The 20,174-nt window shown below is 64.5% G+C and overlaps 2 protein-coding genes across 6 annotated transcripts in view; one reads left to right on the top strand and one right to left on the bottom strand.

Moving 5' to 3' along the window:
* Positions 1–2,246: 2,246 nt before the first annotated feature.
* On the bottom strand, positions 2,247–4,402 carry LOC121086633 (basic proline-rich protein-like). Its single transcript, XM_040590600.1, has 2 exons — positions 2,905–4,402; positions 2,247–2,816 (listed from the first exon to the last, which is right to left on the bottom strand). The coding sequence occupies exon 1, from the start codon at positions 4,255–4,257 to the stop codon at positions 3,016–3,018; it is 1,242 nt and encodes a 413-aa protein (XP_040446534.1). The 5' UTR covers positions 4,258–4,402; the 3' UTR covers positions 2,247–2,816; positions 2,905–3,015.
* A 287-nt stretch (positions 4,403–4,689) lies between these two features.
* NFIC (nuclear factor I C) overlaps positions 4,690–20,174 on the top strand; it is a 41,318-nt gene continuing 25,833 nt past the window's right edge. Inside the window, exon 1 of one of the 5 annotated variants that reach the window (XM_040590580.1) lies at positions 4,690–4,861. In XM_040590580.1, coding sequence (XP_040446514.1) covers positions 4,859–4,861 — 3 coding nt within the window. In that variant the 5' untranslated portion in view covers positions 4,690–4,858. Of the gene's footprint in view, positions 4,862–6,737; positions 7,248–20,174 lie in introns of those variants that run through there. The other 4 variants (XM_040590579.1, XM_040590581.1, XM_040590584.1 and 1 more) reach the window with 4 other exon arrangements.

Raw genomic sequence — 20,174 nt, forward strand, 5'->3', positions numbered from 1 at the left:
TGCAGCTTGGCGGTGTCAGCAGTCCCAAGCGGTGCACCCAGCAGGATAGGACCTTTTTTGCAATGGAAAAACCGTTGCAAAAAATGCAAGAAACGAGCCCAAGCAAGAGGCTAATGAGGCTGGGGGTGTATTTTCCCGTGGCGGTGGGGGGGTTATCCAGCCCCACGCTGCTCCATGGGTATCGATACCCCCCTGGGCTGAGCCCCCAAGTTGGCGCTGAGGCGTCTTAGCAGCACAAATCAACCATGAAATGCCCTTTAGAAAGAACCCCCAGGTTTGAGAAGGGGGCGAGCAGGGCTGGCTCAGCGCCACAGCCAGGCAGGGGGCTTGGGCGGTGGGCTGGGGGCAGCAGGCAGGGGGTCTTGCCCATGGGCACCTGGCTGGGTGGGGCAGCCTGAGGGGTTTCACCCACGTCTTGCAGCAACAGATTTCACTGGAGGGGGGGAAAGGGGTGAATTTCCACTTGTTCCCGGTGCTGGTTTCATGGATGGGTGGTGGGGGGCGGGCAGCCGGGCTGGGATAGAAACCTGAGGAATGGAACAAAGGGCCTGATCCTGCCCCTCTGTCTCTGCGCCAAAATCGGAGTAACTCAGCGTCAACCCCCGGGGCTTCAACCCTTGCAAAAACCCACCAGGAGAAACAGAATCAGGCCCCAACCCTTCCCCCCCCCCCCCCCCCCCCCTTATTTTTTCATTTGAGGTAGCAGGGATGACCTGCACGGGAAAATTAAATTGGGTTTGAATTCCACACACACCCCCCCCCCCCCATGCTGTTTACAGGCAGCCTAGGAACAAAACAAAACCAAAAAAAAGGGTTGTTGTATTTTTACTGTTTTTCTGCCTGGGGTTTACACTAGGAGTTGGGGTGAGGCTGGGGTGGCAGCAGGGAACTGGGGCTGGCTGGGACGAGCGGGGACGGGTGGGCAGCGGGGTCCGGCGGCAGCTCCCCAGCCCTGCGGCCATCACAGCCTGTGTGCACCCCAGCGCCTGCACCCCAGCACCAGTACCCCAGTGCTCATACCCCAGAGCCTGCACCCCAGCGCTTCCACCCCAATGCCTGTACCCCAGTGCCAGCACCCCAGCAACTGCACCCCAGCACCTGCATCCCAGTGCATGCACCCCAATGCCTGCACCCCAGTGCCTGCATCCCAGTGCCTGCATCCCAGTGCATGCACCCCAGCAACTGCACCCCAATGCCTGTACCCCAGTGCCTGCACCCCAGCGCCTGCATCCCAGTGCATGCACCCCAGTGCCAGCACCCCAGCAACTGCACCCCAGCGCCTGTCTGCACCCCAGCGCCTACAACCCAGTGCTTGCACCCCAGCGCCTGCATGCACGCCAGCGCCTGCCTGCACTCCACTGTCTGCCTGCACCCTGGTACCTGCACCCCAGAGCCTGCCCCCCCCAGCACCGAGCAAGCCCCAGCAGCAGCCACGCTGCGTGCCACGGGCCGCAGTGGCATGGTGGCCGCGATGCCGCCTGCGCTGCGGCGGGGCACAGGTGCCACTTGCTGCACTGAGCTGGTTTCAGCCCCGGGTCACGGCTGTTACGGTTCGCACAGGATCAGTCCCGGGGCCCCGTGCTGAGCCAGGAGATACGGGATGAATTCGGGGGGCTGCAGCGCGTGCCTGTAGGCCCCTGGAAATCCACCGGGGTGTCTCGGGGACGAGGCCAGCAGCCCTTCAACCCCGGCTTTGAGTCATCCAGGAAATACTTGAACAGCATCACAAAAATAAATAACTACAGCAGAAACCCTCGGCCCCGCCGTCCCGCGTCCCAGGCCCTTGCAGAAGCAAAAATAAACCCCCAACCCTGCTTTTTCACCCCCCACCCCAGCCCCCCAGCCCCCCTTTTTTTCTCTCCTCGCCTGCCTGGTGCTGGGCTCAGCACCACCAGGCCATCACCCACTGCACCGAGCCCGAAGCCGAGCATCCGCGTCCCCTCCGAATCCCAGGAATCGCCGCAGCAAAAGGGAGGGGGGCTGCCAGGCGGGTGGCAGCCCGGGAAACCGAGCAAAATTGGCAAATTCTTCCCCGGGTTTATTTTTGTGCCATATCTCACCCGGTGTCGGGCAGAAAATGAAAATTGTATTCCGTGAGCAAAGTTATCGCCGAGTTTACATTCCCGAAGGCTTATGGAGCTGGGATGAGGCGAGCGAACTGCTCATTTAAAGCCTTTTTTTCAGCTTTAAACCAGGGAAGTGGCTTTTTTTTGGAGTGGGGGGGGAGCAGATGGTGATTTAAAAAAAAAAAAAAAAAGTTCTAGAGCTGGTAAATATAAAGATTTTTTTTTTTTTTTTTGGATAGAAAACTGGAACAAAATTAGCTCTCATTTCCATAAGGCCGATCGTCGTACTTCAGCGTCTGACAAACAACTTGAACAGCAGTAAAATATACCCGGCAAACACACAAATTACGCCGTGTAACCTCCAACATCTCGGTATGCGCACGGTGGGTTTAGCAGGCAAAGGGGATACGGGGCTGGATAAAATAAACCTCCAGTGGATACGAAATCCCTGTTAAAATCGAGCTGATCCCTTGTAAAAATGAGCAGGGCTCGCCGAGTCCCGTCCCTGTCGTCCCCCCCCCAACAAAAAAAATAAAGAGGGAGAAAATGATGAAATAAAAACTAGGGGGGATGTCAGCGTAGCTTGCTTTAATTTTTATTTTAAAAATATATAATGCATTATTTAGCATCTTATTTATCACACTGAAATCGTTTGAGCACAAGAGACAGAGATTATGTTGCTGTTTGTTCAAGACTACGAAGCGTGCCTAAAAATACCGACGTACAGCACGCGCTTCGCCCCTTAATAAACTGGGGAAAAAAAAAATATATCTCATTTTTCTTGCCTTCCTATAGAAAAACATGGTTATTTGAAAGGATTAAAAGATTAAAGGATTACTCGATAACAAGGGTTAAAAATACAGGTCCAGACACAAAAGGGGTCGATGGAAAGGCAGGGAAAGGCTCTCCCGGCTCCTCTCCCGGGCCAAGCCAGGATCCCGGGTCGCTCCTAACTTTCCAAGCGGGATCTGGGGTGGGGGGTGTGTGGGGGCAAAGCCCCCACAACCCCCAGCCCCCAGGCTGCACCCGCTGCAAAGTGGACTGTGGCTTTAAGAGAGACCTGGGGGGGGGGGGGGGGGGGGGGCTGGGGAGGGAGAAAGGGGGTGCTGGAGGGCACACGGGGAGTTTGGGGGGGGGGGGTGATGGTGCTCAGGGGGCACAAGGGGAATGGGGGGACAGGGATGGGGCACCCTGGAGGGGATAGGTGATGCGCGACGTGGGGGTGCTGGAGTCTTGGGGGGAGGTGGGGGGTGACAGGGGAATGTGGATGGGGTGTCCGTGGGGCAGGGATGGGGGTGCCATGGTGCAGGGATGGGGGTGCCGGGGGGCAGGGATGGGGGGTGCCTGTAGGGCAGCGATGGGGGAGATCGTGGGGCAGGGATGAGGGTGTCCGTGGAGCAGGGATGGGGGGTGTCCGTGGGGAGGGGGTGCCGTGGGGCAGGGATGGAGGTGACAGAGGATGGGCGGTGGAACGGGTGGGTGTCCGTGGGGAGGGGTTGCCCATGGGGCAGGGATGGGGGTGCCCGGGGATTGGCGGTGGAGCAGGGGGTGTCCATGGGGGAGGGGGGTGCCCGCGGGCCGGGGCTGGCGGCGGCAGCGGGTGGCGGCGGGGCCGGGGGATGCCCGGGGGCGGGGGCCGCTCGCCGTGGCTCCCGGTGCAGGGGCGGGCAGCCGGGCCCGGCGCTGCCCGCGGCTCCTCCCCGCTCTGCGGTAGCTCCGCACCGGGGCCGCGCCCCCCCCGCTCCCCTCCCCTCCCCTCCCCTCCTCTCCCTCCCTCCCTCCCTCCCTCCCCCCCCACCCGCGCCGGGCAGGGCCGGGGGGGCGGCCCCGCGCCTCCCTCCGCAGCCCCCCGCCCCGGGGGGGCCGCGCCGCAGCCCCCGCCACCTACCAGCACCATCCGCGGGCCGCCGCCGCGCTGCCGGGCGAGCGGGGCCGGAGCCTTCCTCCTCCTCCTCCTCCTCCTCCTCCTCCTCCCTCCCCGCCCCCGCACCGGGAGCGTCCCCTCCGCAGCGCCGCCGGTGCCCCGGGCGAGGGGAGGAGGCAAAGGAGGAGGAGGAGGCGGAGGCGGCGCGGCGGGCGGAGGCGGCGGCGATGGGGCCGGGGCGCTGCGGGCTGCGAGGAGGAGCCGTGCCCGGCCGGAGTTGGGCTTCGCTGGGGGGGGGCGGGGGGGATGCCAGCCTTGCTTTTCCATAGGCGCAGCCCGGCCCTCCGCCGGCCCGCTCCCCGTTTTTTTTAATTTTTTTTTTTAATTTGAAAAAAAAAAAAAAAAGACCCCCCTAATATTTTTTTTTATTATTGCCCCCCCTCCTTCGCTTTCCAAAAATAACCACCGCGCCCCCCACCCCCCCCCCCTCCTCCAGCCCCCCACCCCCCCCTTCCCAGCGCATGAGGTCGGGCTGGGCGCGGGCACCGCCACCACCCGCCGGCCCCGCCGCCACCTCCCGCAGCCGCCCCGGAACTCGCCGCCGCCGGCCCGGCCCGGCCCCTGCCCCGCGGCGCGGAGCGGCCCAGCCCGCAGCATGGCCCCCCGCCGCTGACCGCCCGCCCCGCGCCCGCCGCCCTCGGGGGGGGGCTTCATCCTTCTCGGTTTTTTTTTTTTTTTAATTTTTAAATTTTTTATTTCTTGCGGGGGGGCGACGCTCGTTTGGTTGTTTTTTTTTTTTTTTTAATTTTTATTTTCTCCTCCTTCGGCTCGGTGGAAAACACACGTTTTAGAACAAAATACCAAAAAAGCCCACCCTCTTTGCTTTGCTTTTCGCAGCAACTTGGAAGCCCGTTAATTGCACTTGGCGATGGTAGGTCCCATGACACTTTCATTTTCTCTTCTACTTTCCTCTCCCCCCCCCCCCCCAACCCCCTCCCCACCCCCCGTGTGCGTGTGTTTGCGTGTGCACCCACCAGCAGGACTTCGCTGCTGGGGAGGGGGCGGCGGGGCCGGGGCGCTGCCGGCAGCGGAGTTTAATACGGTGCCCGACGGGGGGGGGGGTGGGGGGTGGGGAGGGGAAGGGGGGGGGGGGTGCCGGGGTGGCGGAGGGAAGTTGCCGCCGTCTCTCCTCCCCCTGCCCACCCCCTCCCCGCGGTTGGGGGGGGGGGGGGGGGCGGGAGCCGCCCGGCGGCGAGGTCGTGGCGCGGGGGGAGCTCCGCAGCCCGCCGAGGGCTGGATGGAGCTGAAAATGGCCGCGGAAAAAGGGGCGGAGAGGCTGCCAGCCGCACCGACTTGAACTTGGAAGTGACGCCCGGGAGGGTCGCGCTCAAGTCCGCCCCGGCCGCTTCCCTCCCCGCACCGGGGCGAGGGTGGGCGACCCCCCCAAAAAAAACCCCAAAACCGAAATCACCATCCTCGATGTAAGAATAAAAAAATATTTGTCTCCCCTCCGCCCCGTCCCCGCCGTGCTGGGCTTTGCTTCGCCCCCTGCCAGCCCCCGGGGGGGCAGCGCGACCCCTTCCCACCCCGGGGGTCGCAGGGAGGGGCGGCCCGGGGACCGCGCGCCGCCCGCTGAAGTTTGCGCGCAGCCGGGCTGGTGCCGGCGCATCCCGCGGGAGCGGTGCTGCCTTGGGGGGGGGGGGGACACCCCAACCCCCCGGGCGTAGCCGGGGACCGGCAAAAGTTGCGGGTGAAGATGAGTTGCGGGCGAGGATGAGTTGCGCGAGGGCGCAGCGGGAATGGAAAAGCCTTTTTCCCCCGTCGGAGGGAGCGAGGCAGAGCCGGGGGGTCGCTGGGGGGGGGGGGGGGGGATCGGGGCGGCCGGGCAGCGGTCCTTGCCTGCGCGTCAGGTCACTGCAGGGCGCAATTAAAACAAAATAATAATAAGAAATCCCCCAGCCCCATCTATGCGTGTGCGCGGGGGGCGGGGGGGGGGGGAATAATCGGGCAGCCCGGGGGGGGCGGCCGCCCGCCCGCCCGCCATCCTGTAGGGCTGAAACTCACTTTCACAATTAGGAGCCGGGGATTCCCTTTGTTTTTCTGTCCGTGGCTCTCGCCCTCGCTCGCTCTCTAATTAGGCTTTATTAAAGCCTGCAGAATTGCTCGGTGGCGGTGGCGTTTCTGGAGTGAGAACTTGCGGTTTGGAGTTTGCCGGGCGCAGGGCTCCGCTTTTTTGCTTTCTTTGTGCGCTGGGGGGGGGTGTGTGTGTGGGGTGGGGGGGAGCGGGGCTGCCGGGGTGCTGCCCCCCCCCCCCTTCCCTCTCTGGTGGCACCGGGGGAGATGCTGCCGGTCGTTAAATAGGGGGTGTAAGGGGGGGGGAGGGAGCGTGGGGCGGCCCCCCCCGGCCCCGGGAGCGAGGTACGGGGGGAATCCCCCCCCCCCCCCGCGCCGCCGCCGCTGCCCAGAAGTTGCACATGAATCTGCAGGGTTTTTTTGCTCTCCCCGCGCCGTATTGGCTCCGTTTATAAAAAAATAATAATAATAATCATAATTAAAAAAAAAAATCAACCCCCCTAAACCAAGCCCGCGCTGGCCGGCCCGGGCGGGGGCACGGGGGGACTCGCTCCCCCCCGCCTCCCCTCGCCCCTGCCCCGCAGCGCTGGGCCCTGCGAGCCAAAGGGGGTTCCTACATCTTTAAATGGGATGTAATATTTTGGGATGGGCTTTTTTCATAACGTCACTTCATTCCTCGCTCCTTTTTTTTTTTTTTCTTTCTCTCTCTCTCTTTTTTTTTTTTTTTTTTTTTTCATTTTCTCATTCTTTCTTTCCTCCCTCTCTCCGCTGCCCGTGTCTCGGATGGAGCCGCTTCCCCTCTAACTTCCCCGCTGCCCCTGCCTGCAGGCTGGGCGCGGACCCCCCCCGACCCCCACCCCCCCCGGGCGAAGATGAGCCTTTTCCCTCTTTAAAACGGCCCCCCCCCACCAAACAACAACAACAACAAAAAAAGCGCTTTATTTTCCGAGGGGGGGGGAAGATATTTGCTTTTTAATTTTTTTTTCTTTTTTTTTGGGGGGTGGAAGTTGGACCCTTTTTATTTCCTCCTCGGCCCCCCCTCCCGCGGGGCCGCCCCCCCCTGCCCGGCTGCCCCCCCCCTGGCCCCGCAGAGCCGCTCCGGAGGAGAGAGAGATAAAAAACGCCCGGACTGCTCCAGCCTCCGAAATGACTCAGTAACTTTTACGCCTCGAGTCTCAGCCCTGCAATTAGCCACTTTCCCAGCACGGCTCGGGATGTATTCGTCTCCTCTCTGCCTGACCCAGGTAACCGAGCCCCCCCCTCCGCGTCCCCCCCCAATTTCCCCCCCCCCCCCTCCGCCGCAACAGACTTTACAGTTGCAATGAAAAAAAAAAACCACCAAAAACCCAACAAAAATGAAAAAACACCCCCCCACCCCACCCCCCTTGATAAAAATAATCATAACAGGGAAAAGGGCGGGTTGGGGCTGCTTGGAGGAGCCGCGTTTCCCTCTTGCTTCCCCCCCCCCCCCTCCCCGCGCCTTTTTTAGGGTTTTTTTTTGGGTGTTTCTGGTGCTTTTTGGGGGTTTTCTGCCCTTCGCTTTCACTTGGGGCACGGGGGAAGGAGAGGGTTGCGTTGTGGTTTGGGTTTTATTTTTTTTTTCTGGTTGTGCCTGGAGATGGGTGGTGCGGGGAAGCCAGCGGCTTCGGGGCTGCAGGGGGGTGCAATGGGGTGCAGGGGGTCCCCGGTTGGGTTTGGGGAGGCTGGGGGGGGGCTTGGCGCTGCGGGTTTGGCCTCGGCTGCGTCGCCTCTTGTGTAGCGTGAAACTTCCCCCCCCCCCCCCCCAGTCCAGCTGCACATGGTGGGGTGCAAGGAGGTGTGTGTGGGGGGCACTGGCTTTTTCTTCAAAATCCTCCAAGTTTGGTACAATTTGAAACCAGCTGCACCATGCCACGCTGGCGGGCGAGCAGGCAGTGGGGGTCGTGCATGGCAGGGTGTGGGGGGCACCCCCCCCCAGGGTCTGGGGTGAGGGGCGATGCTGGTCCCCGTCTGTGCGTAGGGGTGTCGAGGGGCAGCCCCGAGCCGTGTGCGTGGGACGCTGGTGTCACTCCAGGCCACGCCGACGTGGCCCGGTGGCGCGCGGTGGGGTGGCCGTGCCAGGGCCTGTGGCACGGGCAAGGGGGGCGTCCCTGAAGTCTCCCTGCAACAGCCAGTATGGCTGCAGGGGGGGAACACTTCGGGGGGACCCCCCCCACCTTTGCCTGCACCGCAACCACTGCGGCTCTGCCTTTGCTCTGTCCTTATTGATCGCTGATATTTATTTAATTATTGAGCAGGCAGCTTCCCCCCCCCGGCTCGTAACCTCTTCCCTCCTGGCAGCTGGTGCCTGCTCCAAACCCGGCCTTGTGCCGCACCCCGTGGGGGCTCAGCTCTGGGGGGGCAGGGGGGCTTCTGCCGGACCCCTGTGTCTGCATCGGGGGGTCCTCCTGCCAGACCCCATCCCCTGGGCCGGAGCGGTGGGCAGGATCCGGCCCCACCTCAGACAGAGCCTTGGACCCAGCTGCCCCGTAGGCGTTCGGGGGGGTCCCCTCGGCAGCGCGGTGGCACCTGTGTTGTGCCGGAGGTGGCGTGGGGTCCGGCCTCGCTGGGTGCAGTGCAGCGGGTGAGGCTGGCGGCGGCATAGGCACGGGTACTGGCACGGGTGGGCAGCACTGGGGCTGCCCGAATGACCCTGGGGATGGTGCTCCCCGTGGTGTGGTTGACTTGGCAGGGGTCACACCTCAGTCTGTCTTTTTTTGGGTTTATTTGCTTATTCTTTTTTCTTCTCAATTTTCTTTTTCTTTCCTTTTTCTTTCCTCTTACCATTCTTTTCTTTTTTCTTTTTTCTTTTATCATTCTTTTTCTTTTATCTTTTTCTTCTATGTTTTTATCTTTCTTTTCTATTCTTTCCTGTTCTTTTCTTTCCTTTTCATTACTATTCTTTCCTATTCTTTTCTTTATTATGCTTTCCTATTCTTTTTCTTTTCTTTCCTATTCTTTTCTTTCCTATTCTTTGCCTATTCTCGCCTATTCTTTTCCTTTCTTTTCTGTCCCTCTCCCACCCCAACTCTGATCGTCCCAGGGGTCCCACCGCCTCCCTACCATCCCACTTGGCAGAGCCTGTTGTTGCCCACTACCAGCACTGGTGGGATGGGGGGAGTGGTGTGTTTGCTGCCCGGGCTGGGGGCTGGCAGGAGCCCCTCTGCCCGCAGCCCCGTGCTCTTCCCAGCGCTTCGCCCAGCCGACGGGGGGGAGTTGGTTTTTCCTCCACGGATCCCAGCCTCCGCCCCGCCGCCTTCGCGCGGGGAAGGCTCCGGTTTCTCCCCCCCCTCCCGCCCCCTGCCTTGCCCTGGCGTAGCCTCAGCTCCAATCCAGCCCAGCTCGGATGGGATCAGACGTCGTCTGCACCTACCGGATCCGACCCCCCCAGTGCTCCCCCCGCCGCCAGCCGAGCCGTTCCCATCCCACCCGCGCAGCAGGGAGGCTCGCCCGGGCTCGGGAGCCGTGGATGGTGATGTGGATACATTGGAACGTGCGCGGGAGCCGCCCTTGCCTCTGCCTTTGCGCATCTCCCCGCCGCTACCACCACCGCCAGCCCTCGAGCCCGGCACGGCCACTCCGACCCCGGCTACCGCGCGGGCAGCCGCCCTTCCCGGCCGGAGCTGGGCCCAGCCGGGGCTTGGCAGCCCCGCGGCACCAAAATAGCCCTGGCAAAGACATCGTCCATGACATATTCCCCGCCAGGCCCTCAGCCGAGTCACCCATCGGGCGAGGAGGGTGACTTTGTGCCCTCCTCAGCTCTCTGTCCCTGCTCGGGGACTTCCTCCTGCTCCCCCTGCTCACCTCTGTCCCCCCTTCAGGGACCGGCTGGGAAGTCATGAGGGAGCTGCCTGGATTAGCAGGGAAGCGGCACCGGCACCGCCGCCACGCATGAGGCCTCACCCTGCCCACGGGGAAGCCGGCGAGGGCTCCGACTGCTGGCGCTTCAAAATAACCCCGGCCCCGAGCACCCACCGCCGGCCCCGAGCACCCACCGCCAGCCCCGCACGTGTGTCCCTGGGGAGCTGCCGCCGGGGAGCCGACAGGGTTTGCAGAGCCGTAACAGTTATCCCGTCTTCTGGATCTGCTACAAGGCTGGGGGGGCAGATTTGGGATGCTCCCAGGGGGAGACGTGCAAATTTTATGACTGGTGGTGATGCTCCTGCAAACCTCTGGCTCATCTCTGGCATCTGGTGGTTGCCCCCCCACCCCCCCGCACCCCGTAGGCTGGGAGCAGGGGGAGATGGAAGCTGGCTTCGGAGGCAGCCGGAGCGGTGGGAGCCAGGTGTCCTGTTGGGGTCCAGCTGGAGACCCTCTCCCCTCTCCCAGCCCCCATGGGTCTGCTGGGGCCTGAAATAGGGGAGAGGGTCTCTGCGCAGACCCCGGTGGGACGCCTGGCTCCCGCTGCTTTGCTCAGGTGCATCCTTGGAGAGTGGCTCGGTGCGGAGGTGATGCACTGACCGGGAACCGGTGGCCAGGCGTGACACCTGCCCATGCTGTAGCCGACGGCACCCGATCCTGGGGCACCGGGGAGCAGCCCAGCCAGGCTGGCCCGGCACAAACCTCTGTCCTGGCAAACGCTGCCAGCACACGAGGAAACAGGCACGCCGCGGTGCCTGGGGGACGAATCCGGGTTGCAGGAGGCATTGTGGCCGTGTGGCCCGGTCGCAGCTGTGTCTCCCGGGTGCTGAGAGGGATCTCGCCTCTCCCGGCCACCACTGGCTCGGGCACGTGGCCGTCCAGGGAGCTGACTGCCGGGCGCATCTCACCGGGATGGCCTTTGGCAAACCTCCTTCCTGAAAGTACCACAGCTCTTTGGCGAGAGAAGGGAGCACCGGTGTGCACCCCCTCCACCAGTAGCTCCGGCAAACTGGTTTCCAGCTGGGAGCTCAGATCGGCTGCCAAAGGATGGGAACAGCAAGCCGGGCACGGCGGGGGGAGAGAGGGAAGGTTGCAACACACTTTCAATTCTCCCATCTGCTGAGTATTGTTTGGGAAAAACAATGAGGCCGTTCTTTAAATGCAACCTTCGGGAGATCCTTGCTTTCCCCGGGAGGCGCCCGCCGTGCCGTGCCCGCCTGCCCCGGCCGGCCCCGCTGCCGAGGATCCTGCTGCTTCTGCCGATCTGATCTCAAACCCTTGCCCGGGAAAAACAGATCCTGCTCTAAGCGCGGTTTCCGAAGCCAGGCCGGAGGGCTGGCGTGGGGTGTGGGCAGGATAAGACCCGCCGATGGGTGAGAGCTGAGCGGCCGGGTGGCCGGTGCTCGCGCTGCGCCACTCTCCACCGCATCACCTTGAACTTCGCCGAGGCCTCGCACAATAAATCAGCCGCCCTCCTCCAGTGCGCTGAGGCGCCCGCCAATAATTCACCTTCGCGGGCAGCTCTGCCCCTGCCCGCGCTTCCCTCCCTGCCCGCGCTTCCCTCCCTGCCTGCGTTTCTCTCCGTGCTGGGGCAGGGAGCGAAGCCGCCGCGTGCCCAGCGCTGCGAGCGTGCACGTGCTTTTGCAGCTCACTGAACAAAGCCCAGCCGCCAGGGCCCTGGCTATCCTGAAGCGAGCAGGGAATAGCTCCCGTCGGTGCTTTTGTATCCCTCGGAGCCCGGGTGGGCTGGGGATGGATGCTGGGAGCTGGAGCCCGAGCCTGCTTTGACCCGTCGCAGGGGTGGCTGCAGTGTGGCCAGCGTGGCGTGGCGTGGATGGGCCGGTATCGGCGCAGCGGGCAGGGAGCTGTGCCAAGGGCCAGCTGAGCTGGCCACGCTCCCCTCAGCCCCAAAGGCGGCTCCCCCAGGGGTCCTGGGCAGCCCCAGCACCCAGAGCGTGAGCCCCCGGGGGAAAACTGCCACCGTGGTGGCACAAAGGTTGGTCCCAGCCCAGCGCTGTGCGTGGCGGCGAGTGCCTGGAGGTGGGTTTGGCACCCAGAGGGAAAGCAGGGAGCAGTCTCCCCTGCCTTTGGGGGTGATGGAGGCAGGTCCCCGCGAGGCAGGGCTTTCTGGGCTGGCCAGCGATGGCCCTGGGGACAGGGACAGCTTGCCCTCCCTGCTTGCCAGCTTTCCTTGCCCGGTGCTGCCTGCATCAGCCTTCCCTGTGCCTGGCCCCTGGCAGCCCGAGGGGTGCCCAGCGTCCCCCCACCATCACTCCCAGTGTGGTTGCACCTGCCCTAGGGATGGCCGGGGGGGGGGGAGGGAGGGGGACGGTGGGGATTGTCCCCGGGGTCCCTTGCTGGAGGGGAGGCAGGGGGGTTGGAGGGGGAGGTAGAATCTCTCCCTGCCAGGCTGGCTCGCTGCCTGCCGCCCCCGGCCGTGCTGTGGCTCTTCCTGCGTGAGGATGGCGGTGCCGGCACTGAGCACCACTGAGGGGGCTGAGTGCTCGCAGGAGGGGGCCGGGCGGGCTTCTGTCCCCCCTCAGCCCCTGCACACGAGCTGGGGGGTGCAAGCAGGGCCTCAGGGTGGCAGGGGCACGATCTGCTCCTCGGGGACCCATGGAGCCGGGATTGCTCTCCTGGCACCTCCAGGGTGGCAAAGGTGATGAGGAGCGGTCGGGGCGTCAATGGGTGCTCAGCCTTGCTGGGTCGGGCCGGCACCACGTGGCATCACCAGTGACATCCCCACGGTGTGGCTGGGGGCTGCTGGTGGGGCTGAGCCTGAGAGGGGCACAGCCTCACAGGGGACCAGAGGCACCCCAGTGCCAAACCCTCGTGGGTTTTGGGTACCAAAGTGCCTTTGGAGGTTTACCAGATCAGCACAGGCGAGAGCCTGAGCTCAGCCTCCCTCCCTGCCCTGGCTAGCTGGGCACCCCGAGACTGTGTCACCCTTGGGGAGGGGACACAGACCCCTGGGACGTGCCCGCTGCAGGGTGGGGATGCACGGGGGCCCTGCAGGCACCCCGGGGGCCCAGTTCGCACCCAGGCAGGCGGCTGGGCTCACCATCCGTCACGTCGGCCCTGGGCAGGCATCCCCCGTGGCCGCGCCGCGCTGTGCCAGCTTGGCCAGGACCCAACGCCCTGTGCTGGCCGCCAAAGCCCGGCGCTTCCCAAGTCCTGGAGAGGAGCTGGGAAAGGATCCCGCGGCCCAGGTGCGGCAGCGCTCACGCGCCGGGGGACCCGCGGGCCAGCCCCTGCCAAGGATTGATTTCTCGGTTAACTCGCCGCTGCTTTAAAAGCGCATTAATCCTCCCTTCCCCGGCCAGCAGCCAGCTCTAATCAGCATTTTGGGCAAAATCCCCAGGTCTGGGCTTCAGGCTGCCCGCCGTGGGCATCGCCCTCCCAGCCACCGCTGCTGCTCCGGGAGACACCGTGGCACCCTTCGGCAGCGCTGCCTGGTGCGGGAATGCCAGGATCTGGCCATCCTGCTGACCTCTCTTCCCCGGGAGAGTGTTCGAGCCTGTGGCCAGGTGGACTTTTTAAAAAACTGGGGTCTTTATCTTGTTTTTTAAGAAGGCTTTTGCTCTCCTTGCAAAGGGCCCCTGCATTCCCTTCGCGGGGAAACGGTATTTGACCGGCTGTTGTCCAAAAAAAACCCCCAACATGTTTCTGATCACGAAAAACCAAGAAATATTTTTGCTTTCAAAGGAAAAAAAAAAAAAAAAAGAAATGTTGATTTTCCACCCAGACATTTCCCCTTTCCCCGAACCAGCCCCAAAACGAGAGGCGCCGCTGCTTTCTCCTCACCCCAGGACGCCATCCTGGGGGGGCACGGTCCCACCAGGGACATGGCGGATGCCCCCCAGGACTCATTCAGGCACTGGTGGCAAGGGTGGTGGCAGTGCCAAGCGTGTGCCTCGCTCTCTGCTCAGGCCTCCCCCTTTGCCGGCTGCTCCCAACCTGCGGCAGGCACGGCGGGAAGGATGGAGACACCGGTGACCTGCCAGCTCTTCCCGGGGGAGCCACCCATCACGCCGTTTGCGGCAGAGCTCCCCGCCGCCTGCCCGCCTCGCCCCGGTACAACGGGCGACGGGGCTGCTTCGTCCCACAGTTGCTTGGCGGGAGCTGCCGTGTGCCAGATCCCGGCACCCCCCGCCTGCCGTGCCCTGGCTCTTGCCTGCAGATTCGGGAAAGCGAGACGGCGCGGGCTGTAATGTGACCCCCGCCATGCTGCGCCGCAAAATCTCCTTTAGTAACCTGTGCGCCAGGACAGGCGAGCGGTGCGGCGTGAATACCAATGAAGCGGCGCTGGCGAAAAGTGCAGAGTAAAGGGTTTTTGCTGGAAATGGCATTGCATGAGAAAGAGGGAGCGCAAGCGAGCGCGCACCCGGAGCCTGCGCCTGCCCGCCAGCCGACGCCGCACACGCGTGTGCGCACACATGTGGCTCGGGAGGTTGGGGGGCTGCGCCTGACAGTGCGGTGGGGTGCCAGGGTTGTGCCGCCCGCCAGGTCGGTGGGGTGGTGGGAGGGTAAAGCGGAGGGGGCTGCCAAGCAGCGGTTTGAGGGGGCCAGTGGGCAGAGCTGGGGGTGCCGCCGCAGGCAGCGTGGCTGCAGGGCCGAGGCGCTTCCCGCGGCACAGCATGGCTCTGGCCGCCGTCTGGCTGCAGGGAACCGCTCCTCGCCGCCGAAGCCCGCCGCTGATCAAAGGCACGGGTGGGGAGGGCACGGGCCTGTGCGAGCAGCGCCCCTGGCCGCGCGCCACCCCACCTTCCCGCTCCGCTCCCCCGGGAGTTTGTTAAACAAATTTCTCTAATTGCACAAGCTGTGGAGTTTGTTGGAGAAAAAAGCCAGGGAAATTCCCCTCCTCTGGGCCACCCCTTCCCCACTTCCCCCAGGGCAGCCAGTGGAGAGCAAGCGGGTCCCATCCCCCCCTGCACCCACCCGGGAGGCTGCGACCCTACCGCCTGCGGGGCGCAGCTGCGGGGTGTCCTCAGGTCACCCCTGCCCCGTGCCCCGCTCGACCTCCTCTGAGCCGGGTCACCCACGTCTCCTCTGGTCCAGCCCCCAGGGTTGGACCCCGTCACCTAAGGTGGTGACACCCAGCAGCACCCTTGCCGGCTGGCGTTCCCCGTCGCTTGGCTGAGCCGCCCCCCCCTGGAAATGGCCTTTGCGAGCCGCCCGTGGGCAGTTCCTGACACCAAATCCCGTCGGATTAGCGAACATATGGGATAAAAGCCTCGGCTTGGCGGCGGCTCTTTACCGGGTGGGGGCTGTGGCGGTGGCCCTGCCAAGAAGGGAGGATGCGCGGCCAGGCGCCTGCCCCAGCTCCCGCTGAGGTCATGGCTATAGATAGCCCGGGAGGGTGCAGGGCCGAGGGCAGGATCTGTGCGTGCCCTCGCCAGCTCCACCGCCAGCCCCATGGGCACCCTCTGCCTGGGGGCCAGGTGCTGCCGGGGCTCCGGGGGGTGCTGGTGCTGGAGGGAGGGGTGGCTGGGTCAGCCACCAGCCATTGCCAGGTGACAAGCTGGTGCTGCGGGGTGTGACCCTGCACCTGCAGGGATGCGCTGCCAACCAGTGTGCTGAGCCCCACTGAGCATCACCCGGCACCGCCATCCCCTCTCCATTCCCAGCACTGAGCGGGGTCCCGCAGCGTGGGGCTCCGTGGCCAGCATAGCGACCAGGGGCGGCTTCTGCTGTTGTTCCCTACCAGGTTTCCTTTGCTGCTCTTGAGAGAAAGCTGGGCTGGGGCATCCCCGCCGCCGGGGTGCACCCATGGGTGCAAAGCTGCTGGGCTGGGGAGCACAGGTCCAGGGTTTGCCCCTTCCAACCGCCCGGTCTGGGTGCAGCTCAGCTCCCCACAAAGGCAGGCGTGCGCCTGGGGTGCCCCCGCCAGCCCCACGGGGCCCTGGAGCGCCGGGGTGGCTGGGGAAGGCGTTGTTGATGAGGGCACTAAAAATAGAGTGGGACTGGGATCTTAATGGGACTTTGTGGGAAACCTGGAAACATTTTCTCATCCCCGTAAATGAGTCCAGATGCATTAGCGATGACTGCATCGCATCCTGAGGTACCGCCGGAGGGAACCAGGACACGCTCACCAGCCTCCTCGCCTTGTGGTGCTGCAGTGGTTTGAGAGGGGAGCTGCCGGGGCAGAGCCGTGGCCTTGCTGTGTACCATGTGGGGCTGGGGACAGGACGGCCACCGCTGGGGTGAGGACACTGCCTGCTCAGCCCATCCCCCGGGGTTTCTGTGCCCGGCACCCATGGGTGCGCACGTGGGCACTTGCAGCTCTACGTGCGGCAGGGAGCGTGCGAGCCTGCACGGGCTGGTATCGGCACTACGGCCCCCAAGTCTTGGGGCTTTCCAAAGCCCCCCAAGGCCTGGGGCAGGTTGGGGGGGGGGGCAGTGCTGCTGAGGTGATGTAGGAGGACCCCCAGTCCCAGGGCTGCACCCTGGTGCACCCCGTGGTGGCGTCGAGCTGGTGGGACGCAGCCGGACGGGGGGTTTCCTCGTGCTCCGCCGTGGGGCCGGTGGCTGGGGTATTGGCTCCCAGAGCACCCGGCCCTGCTCAGGGACCTTGGACTCTCCCGGGGGATGGCTCGGGGCCAGCCTGGGCAAGTAGCCCAGGGCAGGTGGCTGGTGGACTCCACGTCACGAGGCAGGTTGGCACGGCCGTCTCCATGGTATGGCAGTGTCACTTAGCGGTTACAGCAGCAGCCTGGGCAGCGAGGGCAGTCCTGCCCCGTGCCTCAGTTTACCTCCAGGTGGGGAACAGCAGCCGGCATGGGAGAGGGGTGCTTACCCCGTGCCCCAACCCCAGGTGCCAACTTGTCACACAGGGGACAGGGGGACCGGCCACAGCCACCAGCCTCTGTGCTGGGCACCGCCGGAGCCCAGCGTCCTGAACAGAGTCCCTTTGTATGGGCCAGCCCCCGCTCCTGCCGCTTGGGAGACATCCAAAACCCTCCCGAAATAGGACCCGGGCAGGCTCAGCCTTTGAATCTCCCCAGGAAGGCTCTGCTGGGCTGCCGAGAGTGGATGAACACCCCCCGTTAAAGCAATCCTGTCCTTCAGCACCCAGGGTGCAGGATCCGGCCACGCTCGGTGCAGCGCTGGCCCTGTGGGGATGCCCTCGTCTCCCTGTGCTCTCCAGGAGAGCCTGTCACCGCTCCGTGCCTCAGTTTCCTCATCCCTAGGTGGGGAGGGTCCTGTCGGGGTGCCCCCAACCCCAGGGAGCCCGTGAGATGCTGGAGGGGGGGCTGAACTGCTGGCACCTCTGTGGCACGGCAAAGGTGATGGGACAGCGGGGGGGCCATGAACTCTTCACCACCAGGGCCCCGGGGGTGGCTGATCCTCCCACAAGGTCGTCGGCAAAAGGCCGGGGCTATTTTTAGCCGGTGACTTGCTCCAACCCGCCAGGGATTGGATTTGCAGTGGGGTGAGCACCGTGAGCTCGTGGCGGCGCTCCCCATCCCGGAGTGCCGAGACACCCCCCGGTGCCCCCCCGCCCCGAGCCGTCCCTCCCTGCTGGCAGGCACCCGCAGGAGGGAGCTGGGGACTCCTTGCTGCACCCCCACACCTTTCGTGGTGCGTGATGGTGGGGGGGGGGGAGGGGGGGGGGGCGGAATTAATCCCCCTTGGAAAGGCCAGGACAGAGCAGGCAGGGCTAAAAATATGTTGGGAGGGAAATAAAACCTCCTGCGTCAGGGGCTAAAGCCGGGCTCAGCGCCCTGGGCTTGGCCCGGGGAGGGCTGGGGGGCCCTGCCTGCTCCTGGCTTCCACGGTGCTGGAGGGGGGATGCTGAGCCTGCTGCTTGTCCTCCCAGGGTGACCATGGTGCTGCCGGCCCTGGGGCATCTCCTGCCTCAGTTTCCCTCTGCGTTCCGGGGCGTGCGAGCGGCCACCGTCCCAGCGTCACATCCCAGCAGTTCCCAGGCTGGGACCCCAGGGTCTGCGGTGGGCAAAGCGCTGGGTCTTGGGCACCGCTCCAGCCCTGCCACCCCCGGAGCCGCCGTCCCCACCATGTGCCGGGAGCGGGGCTGGGGGGAGCGGGCCACCCCCGGGGCCCCGCGCTGACGCAGGGCCGGGCGGAGGAGCTGGCAGCGCCGGGGCCTGTTGGCAAAGTTTTTTTTTTTCCCAGTTCCATAAAACATTTCCCTTCCTTGGAGCCCCAGGGGGGTTTCGGCTGGGAAGCCACGTGGCCCTGGCGCTGCTGGTCACAGGATGCTTCCCGGGGTGGGGGGACATCTCCCTGGCTGTGGGCTGGGTCCCCTCCGCACTCCCCGGTGCTGCTTGCAGACCCCAGCAGCCACCGTCACAACCTGCCTCTCCTGCGGGCTGGCCTGGAGGATGCTGTGCCTCAGTTTCCCCATCTTTGGAAAGGCAGCACCACACCCTGGGGGCAGGTGGGGTCACCCTGGGGAAGCACCTGAGCCATCGGCTCCTGCACCCCGAGGGGGACAGGCAGAGACGGCACCTGGGGGACCTGAGGCACCTGGGGAAACTGAGGCACCTGGGGGAACTGGGGCACCTGGGGGATCCCAGTGAGGCTCTGGGAGGCAGTGAGTGGCCCCAGGTGCTCCTGCCACCAGGTCTTTCTCCCCAGCACCCTCCTGGCTCCTCCGCCTGCTGGTGCTGGCTGTGCTGGGTACCATCCCCGGGGCATCCTTACCCTTTCCCCGCACCCTGGCCATGCTGCTCCCAGTTTGGGGTTTATTTAGCAAAGCCAGGGACCAGCAACGCCAGTTGTTGCTGGAGGTGAAGGTGTGTGCAGGCAGACCAGAGGTGGGGTGGTGAGTGTACGGTGCTGCCAGAGAAGCCCCCCCGCCCCGCTCCCAGCTTCAGCCCACTTTGTGCACCCCCGGCGGTGCCGCTTCCCCGGGGAGGGCTGTGCCGGTTGGCGTGGGCCCAGGCAGCGCTGGCACCTGAGCCCCGGGCTGCAAAGAGAGCTGCTTTTCTTCCTGCTGTTTTCCAAAGCAACTGGCAGGTTTGTTGCCTGCCACGGCCTCCCGTGACCCGCGGCGGCGGCCTCGGCGCACTCCCCGCGCCCCCGCTCACAGCCGCACCACCTGCGAGGGCGAGCACCGGCATCGCCTCCGCCCCGGCACGTAGGCGCGGGCAGGCGGGCACCGGCCCGGCAGGGGCTGCTTGTGGTGCCCGCAGGGACCTGCCTGCTCCGGGATGGCTCACAGGACCCGCTGGGGCGTTTTTTGGGTAGTGCTGGGCACGGGGACCCCAGGGCAGCTCAGCGAGGGGTTGGGGGCCACCGTGGTCCCCGCATGGGGAGCACCGGGTGCTTTATTAGCCCATCCGCCCATCCGCCACCTCCCGGTCTGATCCTGAGTGGGGCTGAGCACTGAGGCAGCAAGTGAAGTGTGGGAGCCCCTTTCTGACCTTGCATCCGTCCTGGCTGACCCTCCCAACAGGGTGGCCGCATCCAGAGCCTGCTGTGGGTACGGTCCAGCCCATACACAGCCCTGAGCTGGGCATGGGTGGCAGCTGGAGGATGCTGTCGGCGCTGTGGGGGGGGGTGGAAGTAAATCCCCGGGTTGTGGGGAGAGCAGCCGCAGGGAAGTTGCACCATGTCCTGCCTTCGTGTCCACCCGCACCAGGCACCGGGGCTTGGGGACCTGGCGTGGGCTGCGGGAGGGGGTTTGCAAGTGACCCTGGGTTTGCAGCTCGTCTGCTGCTGCGGAGGGCGCATGGCTGGGACAGCAGGGTCTGCCCCATGGCAGGGCCGTGGGGCTGGGTGTGTGCGGCAAGGCCAGCTCAGCCCATCCCCGGCTGCATCCCCGGCTGCTTTCCCAGGAGTTTCAGCTGCTGCCGCGCTCCCTCCGGCTGCCCCACGCGCGACGTGCCTCAGTTTCCCCCCAGCATGGTAGCGCCGCTCTCTGGGGCTGGGGAAGCCTCGTTAGGACTTGCCAAGCTGGCCAGGAAGCCTGGCCGCGCCATGCCGTCGAGCAGCAAAAATTATGAATAAGCTCTTGTTAATAAATACTTTATGATGAATCCAAATAGATTTCCTCCTCTGGAGCAATTATTGTAAAATGGGCTCTAATATGGTACAGGGCCAGCCCCGGGAAGGGCTGGGTGCTTTTCAGGGCCTAAGTGCCTCCTTCCATCCCTTCTAATGAGCACTTCCCAATCATTTGCATCTGTCTCGGCAACAGGTCTCATTACCAGGTTAACTTATTACCGAGAGCCGCTTTGGTGAACAGTTAAGAAGCGGCTACTGGAGGTTTTTGCTGGGGCCACACGAGAGCATTTTGTCTGTGCCAAGGGCACCTGCAGGCTCCGGCG

Source organism: Falco naumanni, chromosome 4, assembly GCF_017639655.2.
Source record: "Falco naumanni isolate bFalNau1 chromosome 4, bFalNau1.pat, whole genome shotgun sequence".
In the NCBI taxonomy this organism is placed as follows: domain Eukaryota; kingdom Metazoa; phylum Chordata; class Aves; order Falconiformes; family Falconidae; genus Falco; species Falco naumanni.

Coding starts and splice junctions, on each gene's coding strand:
- LOC121086633 (XM_040590600.1), bottom strand. CDS start 4,257: ATGGAAAAGCAAGGCTGGCATCCCCCCCGCCCCCCCCCAGCGAAGCCC.